Source organism: Lontra canadensis, unplaced genomic scaffold (assembly GCF_010015895.1).
Source record: "Lontra canadensis isolate GAN:19392208 unplaced genomic scaffold, GSC_riverotter_1.0 scaffold108, whole genome shotgun sequence".
NCBI classification, from domain to species: domain Eukaryota; kingdom Metazoa; phylum Chordata; class Mammalia; order Carnivora; family Mustelidae; genus Lontra; species Lontra canadensis.
The window spans coordinates 4,688-12,060 of NW_022631102.1; the positions used below are offsets into that span (position 1 = coordinate 4,688).

The following is a 7,373-nucleotide window of genomic DNA, read 5'->3' on the forward strand; positions in this document are numbered from 1 at the left end:
GCCGCAGCCAGCTGGGGAAACCACCCTGGGAGGCTTGCCTCAAACTCTGAGCAAGGTGACAGACGTCCTCAAGGCCACAGTCGGACCTTCCCACCTGGAGCCAGCCAAGGCTGAGCCCTCTGTCGGAGGTTATCAGGCTGGGGGCCTTCTGAAAGCAGGACGGGTGGTCCTGACGTCCCAGGTGACTGCCCAGCTAGGGCTGGAGTGCCATGGTGAGCCGCGAGGCCCTGCTGGGGACTTCCCGTGCCCAGACACGTCTTTTCCGGTGGGCTTGGGATGGTACCTCCGATCCTGCTGGGGCCAGCTCCCCAGGCATCTCTGGCCAGAAAAGCCCACGTTGGGGGACGGCACACCCCAGTCTAGGGCATGGCACGGATGGCCGTCCAGCTGTTATCATGTTGGGCTTTTCTCCTAGGACCCTCCGTGGACTCTTGTTGGCAGAGGATGGGGGAAGGACGTAGCATCTGACCTGGCCTGGGAGGAAGGGACTGCAGGACAGGCAGGCTAGACCCATGGGAGGGGCACAGCTCCCGGAAACACCCCTTCTCTGGACCTCACTGCCCAGGTCTTCCCCTCTGCCCCCTGCTGTCCTCCCCCAAGATGGCCACACCCCTCTCCACTCTCCTTCCAACTCATGCCTAAACAGCCCAGCTCAGCTGCCACCCAAAATCAAGGAATGTGGTTCTGTCATCAATAAAGTCGTCACTGGCCTCCCAGGTAGCCCAGGGGTGTGTCAGTCCACCCCGTGTCCCCAAGACCCTCTCTCAGTCCCTGCCCTGCTGTCCCAGTGCCCACCACCCTCACCCCAGCCCCTCCACCAACCTTCTGAGGAAGCCCTCCCTGCTCCTCCCAGACCCGACCCCTCCCTGCAGGAGCGTCCCACAGGGTCTGGCCATCCCACAAGCCCACCCCCACCTGCACAGGGACAGGCTCTGCCTGGGCTCAGCACCAGGGCCGGCACGGGGCCGGCCACAGCAGACACTGCCTCAGGACCTGGGAGCTCACCGGCGAGATGACGAGGGGCAAGGGACCAGCGGCGGCTTGTCTGCCACGTCTGGCCACCGCAGGCCGCCTCGGGAAGCCAGAGAAGGGCAGGCTGGAACACGGCCAGGTCTGCGTCTTGTTGCCAAGGTAGAGCCCAGAGAACAGACACCTCAGACCACGAGCCTGCCAAATGCCCCCCGGTTCCTGGTCCTGCCGCAGCCAGAGCCCAGCTCCATCGTGAAAACAGTGGACACTGGCCACTGGCCTCGCTGCAGGCAGGGGTCCCTCCCTCGCACCCTCCAATCTGCCCAGATGCTCTCAGGGACCGTTGGGAGAGCACATGGGCTGCTAAACCGAGTCAGGACAGAGCAGGGCCAGTGCCCCCTGTGCAGGCAGTGGCCTGGGGAGGCCAGCGGAGACGGTGACAACAGGCGGTGACCAGCACTGAGTGTTTAGATGGCACTCCGGCTAGCTCCCACTTCTGACGCAGGACACAGGGGCCTCACGGCAAAGCAGGCCCCATGAAATGTTCCCCAACTCTGCCTCCCAGCCTGAGGACGAGCAGGGGTTCCTCTGAGAACAGGCGTCCAGGGCAAGAGTCAAACAGGCCGGGGGAGAGGGGGGCAGGAACCTGGAGCCTGTAAGCCCCCCTCACAGCATCCCTGTTACCACTGGGCTAACCAAGGACACACCCACAGAGACCGGGGGGACAGGATGGGCAACACTGAACCTCACCACTGCCCCCGCCCAGACACACACCCCAAGACAGCACCCACACCCCGCCGCACTGCCCCTGCCCCACTGGCCCTGCCCCACTGGCAGGCTGGACCCCTCGCAGACCCCTCGCAGCCCCTCATGCACTCCACACCTCACCTTCCGGGGAGCTCCCCCCACCCCCGCAACCCTTCTGCTCCTCCACCCCCCGCCCTCCCACCCTCTACTTGCCAGCGCAGGAGAAGAGAGCACCCCTGCTCCACACCCGGGCTCGCCAGACTCAGAGAGACCCAGCCGAGGTCACGCCCAGAGGGTGGGGCCACAGGGCCTTGTTGGGAGACGAGAGCGGGGCTGTCGCCGTGAGTAGTCCCTGAGCATCTGAGGGCAGTGGCCCCCAGACCCTGGCTCAGAAGCACATCCTCCCAAAGCCCAACCCCAGGCAACCACAAGCCGGGGGCAGAGCAGAGACAGGGGAGTGGGAAGCCGCAGCCTGCTGAGGGGGCCCGGTGACCAGCCGGCCCAGCCCCACACAGCGGTTGGCAGGAAGGGGGCCCAGAGAGGGCCCTGCTCCACACCCACAGCTCTGAGCCCTGCTGGGAGTGGTCGGCTCTACACACAGGCAGCGGGGACGGTGCGCCTTGTCCACCAGCAGGGCAGGTGACCCCATGAGCGCAGGCCCGGCCACGAGGGGGACGCGCAGTGTGGTCAGCCAGGACTCTCACAAGGCATCCTCGAGCAGCCACGTCAACAGCCTCCTAAGGCCTGAGGCAGAGGGCCTGTCCCAAACGCTGTGGAGAGCATCCTGGGCCAGGTGGGTGCCCAGGGCCACACCACAGGCCACGGCACCGGGCAGAGGCCAGGAGAGAAGCCATCTGCACATGGTGTTCCAGACTCTCGGTAGCAGGTTGGACAGCCCAAAGTGTCCTCCCAGCCCCACCAGGGCGCCAAGCTGCTCGGGCCACGCTGCTGCTGTGGGCTCCATGGGCATCCATGTCCATGCTCCTGGCCTCAGCCTATGCTAACCCCCTGGGACTAAAGCCCCCCACCCCCCACCCCCCACGCTGAGGAGAGAACCAGGGCCTCAGCTATGCAGGCGGGCACATGGTGAAGACAGCAAGGACGCAGAGCGGGGTCTGGCACCTCTGCGGGTGAGGACGGTGACGCTGGGGGAACAGGGTCCCCGTGGCAGCGCAACAAGGGTCAGGCGCCCAGGAGCTGGCCCAGACCCCTGGCCACTGCCCCCTCCCAGGCCCTTCTCCCACCCACCAGGTCCAGCTGTCAGGAACAGGACTCAGGAAACACGCCGGGCACCGCGGCTTTGGATACAAAACTGTAAACACGAGTCTTTAAAATGACAGAGGCCTCCCTGGCCCCAAACTCTGAGCCAGAGGACCCCACCCATGGGACCCCAAGAGACCGGACCTCCGCCCGCTCTGTCCTCTCTTCCCCCACCCCCAGGCCAAGCACACAGGGTCCATGCGCTGGGGAAGCGGGGCTGCGAGTCCGCGGTCGGGGGATTCCTGAGATGAAGAAGCGGCCGCGGCCCCCGGGCCCCGTGGGGCGCGCGCCCCCACCCCATCGCGGGCCGGCCGTGCGGGCCCCATCACGTGCCCAGGGCGTCGCGCGTGGGCGAGGGCCCGTGGGGGCGGACGGGCGGGCCGTGCAGCGGCGGCGGCTGCGGCGGCGGCGCCGAGTTGCGCTGCGGCGGCGGCGGCTGCAGCTCCAGCGCGAGCGCGGGCGGCGGGAAATCGCGCACCTGGCGGCGGTACTCCAGGAACGTGCAGGCCTTGGTGGCCAGCGCCACCACGTTCTTGCCCACGAAGATGGCCGAGACGCGGCTGTCGCGGAAGAGCGCCATGTTGGCGGCCCGCGCCAGCACGGCCACCACGTTGACGGTGGCGAGGCTGAGCACGGGGTAGAGCATCATCTTCTGCGGCGCGATGTGCTCGCCCTGCATGCTGACCTCGCTGAGCGCCACGCACGGCAGCACGAGCAGCAGCATGTAGCAGTAGAAGAAGGTGAGGCCCTCGGCCCACAGCGGCAGCCCGGTGCGCGGCGGCTCCCACAGGTTGGCCTGCATGTCCAGCAGGTCCAGCAGGTCCAGCGCCACCCAGAAGAGGCGGCCGCGCAGGTCCTCGCGCTTGCGGAACGTGCGCACGTACTCCATGCGGTCGAGCGCAACGAGCAGCAGGAAGAGGCCGGGCACGCACACCGACAGCAGCAGCGTCAGAGCCTTGCGCGCCACCGGGTCGGCCGCGCCCCGCCGCGCCGCCTTGTAGTTCTGGAAGATGAAGTAGAGCTTGATCTCCAGCACGAAGATGTAGAGGAACCAGAGGATCATGGCGTAGCCGCGCTTGGCGGTGCGCACCTCGGCGCCCACCCACACGGCCACGTAGCGCAGCACCAGCAGGAAGCACACGTCGCCCACCAGCACGATGATGCACACCCCGATCTTGCGCGGGCCCTGGTTCTGCTCCACCAGGTACGCGTCCATGACCGCCATGCTGCCCATGATCACCAGCGTGGTCAGGCACACGTGGCGCCGGTCCGGGGGGGGCAGCACCATGGTCGGCCGCCGGGGCCCCGGCCTGGGCGCGCCTGGCCCCCACACGAGGCGGGACGAGGCCCTGCGGCGGCGGCGCTCAGCCCGCGGGCATGGCGCGACGGGGCCTGTCCAGCCGCTCTGCGGGCGCCACCGCTGCCGGCCGGCGAGCTCGGAACCTGAGGAGACCAGAGGGAACCGTGAGGGCGCAGTGCAGGGGCAGCCCCCGTCCCCCCTCCCCGGCCCCGGGACGAGCTTCCTGCGCGGGGCGCTGTGGGCGCTCCGGGCGCCGGGGGCCTCCGTGGCACGCACGCGCCGAAGCGCGCGGGGGACCGGGAGCGGGGCCGGGGCCTCCAGGCGGCGCTGCGGCCCCACCTGAGACCCGAGACCGGCTTCCCGCCGCCGCCAGGAAGGAAGGGGACGGAAGTGGTTTCTCCCCGCCGCGCGCGCGCCCGGCCCCGCGGGTCGTCCCTGCTGGGCCCACGCCGCCGGCGCTCCGGCGTCCTCTCCCCACCCCCACCCGGGCGCCTCGCTGGGCGGGGAGGCGGGCCCGCGGCCTCAGCTCTGCGCGCTCAGGGAGCGCCGGAGGCCCGCGGAGGCCCAGGCCCAGGCCCCATCCCGGGCGCGGCGCCCGCGCTCGCGGCCTGTTTTCGGGTCCAGGACTGAGGCTCGTCCTCTCGCACAAGCTTCCGTACCCGTGCCTGGCATCTCTTCTCCCTGCCTCCGCCGACCCAGTCCACCCTGCACACCTGTCCACCCTCCCCTGGCCGTGTGGACCATTCCCCGACCCGCTCCCGCCAGGGCTCCCTTTGCCTCCCAAGGTTCGCGTCCTGGCCGAGTCTCCCGCCAGGTGCACGGCCCCGCTCCCGGGAAGGACCCTGCCGCTCCCTCCCCTGCACCTTTGGGGCCTTCTCAAGAAGCCCGTCCTCGGCGGTCGCCCTCCCCCCCAACCTTCTCTGGACGGGGCAGCCCCCTGCATCTCTCGGAGCCTTGGCACAGGCTGTCGTGACAGTGCTGGTCCGAGTCCCAGAGCAGCCCAGGACCCCACACCTGGGCCCACACGCCCACACCCTCTGACAGGCGCCACAGACTCACTTGCACTCACTTCCAGCCCCTCACACTGCCACCTCCTTCTGCGGCACCCCGGGGCCCTGGGCTCTGTGTACTGCCCCGTCTAGACAAGGACGTAAAATTTAATGTCACCCGTGACTGTGAAGCGAGCGCTCTGCCTGCCCCTGATGCCACCACTGCCCCCAAGACTGGGGAAGGAGGACCTCCAAAGCGGCACCTCCACGCCGACCTCAGCAAGGCTGCTGCCCCACCCAGGACCCACTCTGGGGACCCTGCGGCCACACACACAGAGGACCCCCCACCGGGAGTTCAGACTCCTCCAGGGGAGGGGGGCGGGGGCGGGAAAAGGGGGGCGAGGAGCGCCCTGCACAGGCCCAGGAGCTACTGCTCTCACCCACACACTCACCCGTTTTCTCCCACCAGGTGGAAGCCCCCTCCCGCCCGGGGCCGCCCCTGGCCGCAGCAGCCTTCCTGCCGGGCCGAGCAGCCGGAGGGCCGCCGCACCGCGCGTCCCTCCCCAACTGCTCCCGTTCCCTCTCTTAGCCACTGGTCTGACCCGGGCTGAGGATGCCAGGACAGACCCCATCCCCAGGGGAGCTCGCAGGGGGAGCCCCCGCCCTGCCCCAGGAAGCCAGGGCCTTCCTACCCCTCCCGCGCACCCTTCCCGGCCTCTCCCTGGGGACCTGGCCCCGGGGCCTCCCTGCCGTGGCTGTCCTGGGCCGGCCCTGCGGTCCCCCGCATGCCCCCGGTCCGCCCCCCCCCAGCCACCTCCGCGGTGCCCCCGGTTGGGGGCCGACAGGAAGGGGCCGCCAGCCCCGACCAGACCGAGGCCGCTCCCGGCAGGCTGCGTCTCCGCCCTCCCGCCCGAGCCGCCCGCGCCGCCCGCGCCGCCCGCGCCCCCGGCCCCGGCCCGCCCTCGGCCCGCCCTGCGGCGTCGCTGCGCATCCCGGCCCCCGCTTCCGGGCCGCCGCCCGCCCCGCTCCCGCCGGCGGCCCCGCGCCTACCCACCGCCCGCACGCGGAGCCTCCGCGCCCGGCCGAGGCCGCGCTCCCTCCGCTCTGCTCGCTCCCCTCGCTTCTCGGCGCGGCCCCCACCAGAGGCCCCGCCCCCGCCCGAGGCCCCGCCCCGCGCGGTGGGGGTCCGGGCGCCCCGCCCCCCACCCCGCCGCGCCCGTTACCACGGCGACAGCCCCGCGCCGCGGCGGTGCCCAGGACCGGTGGCCGTGGGGAGCCGGACCCCGCCAGACCCGCGCGCCACCCCCGGAAAACCTCTGCACCTTGCTTCACCCCGCAGCCGGGGCCGGTCGCCCCGCGGGCCCTCAGTCCCGGTCACGCTCTGAAACCCCACTGCAGGCGTCCCCGGGCCGCCCACCAGGGTGACCCCACTCACCTTGGACAGACAGCCTGGGGACCCCGTTCCCTGCCGCGGAGCTGGTCCCGACGTGGGGCCGGGCTGACCGTCGGCCCTCTGCAAGTGGCCTGTGCAGACAGAGAAGAGCGGTGGGCCTCTGGGCGCCGCGCCCCAAAGACGCCTGGAGTCGTGGATTTGCTTCAGCCTCTCTGGGCTCCTTCTGAGGGTGGAAGATGGGGTGGTGGACGGCCCTCATCTTCAGCCTTCCTGGGCGCGCTTTCCCCCAACCTCAAGCTGTCCAGCCTGAGCCCCCACATCCACACTCCAGCCTCTCAGCCCTTAGGGTAGGGTGGAGGAGGGGCATGCAGCTGCTGCTCCCAAGAGCTGCTCCCACATGCCTCCATCCCCCATCTGCCAGAGGAGGTGCAGGGTCACCCAGGGTCCCCCTGATGCACAGGGGTAAAGCCTGACTCCCACCTGGGTCTGCTGACACTGAGGACTTGAGCGGTTCCTGGTCTGTGCAGGTGACCCTGGCCACCTTCCCTCCACACCAGGGGCCACAGGGACATCCCAGTGCCCGTGGGAGGCAAGGATAACTGACCGCCGTGGCCATCCAGGAGCAGCATGGCTGAGGTGCGGTGACAAGTTCGAACCCCTGGGACGGCTGACTGGGATACTAGCCCCCACACCCGCTCCTACAGTTGCTTCCACT

General features: G+C 70.1%; 1 protein-coding gene across 2 annotated transcripts; it reads right to left on the minus strand.

Moving 5' to 3' along the window:
• Positions 1-3,178: 3,178 nt before the first annotated feature.
• TMEM121 (transmembrane protein 121) lies at positions 3,179-6,715 on the minus strand. Of its 2 annotated transcripts, none has more exons than XM_032839659.1 (2): positions 6,701-6,715; positions 3,179-4,419 (listed from the first exon to the last, which is right to left on the minus strand). In XM_032839659.1, the coding sequence occupies exon 2, from the start codon at positions 4,262-4,264 to the stop codon at positions 3,302-3,304; it is 963 nt and encodes a 320-aa protein (XP_032695550.1). In that variant the 5' UTR covers positions 4,265-4,419; positions 6,701-6,715; the 3' UTR covers positions 3,179-3,301. The 2 variants fall into 2 exon arrangements, with proteins under 2 accessions (XP_032695550.1, XP_032695548.1); XM_032839657.1 differs by lacking the exon at positions 6,701-6,715 and adding an exon at positions 6,320-6,391.
• Between the last annotated feature and the right edge of the window lie 658 nt (positions 6,716-7,373).

What these genes read in the sequence shown, in the direction of transcription:
- TMEM121 (XM_032839659.1), bottom strand. Translation starts at nt 4,264, where the DNA reads ATGGTGCTGCCCCCCCCGGACCGGCGCCACGTGTGCCTGACCACGCTG.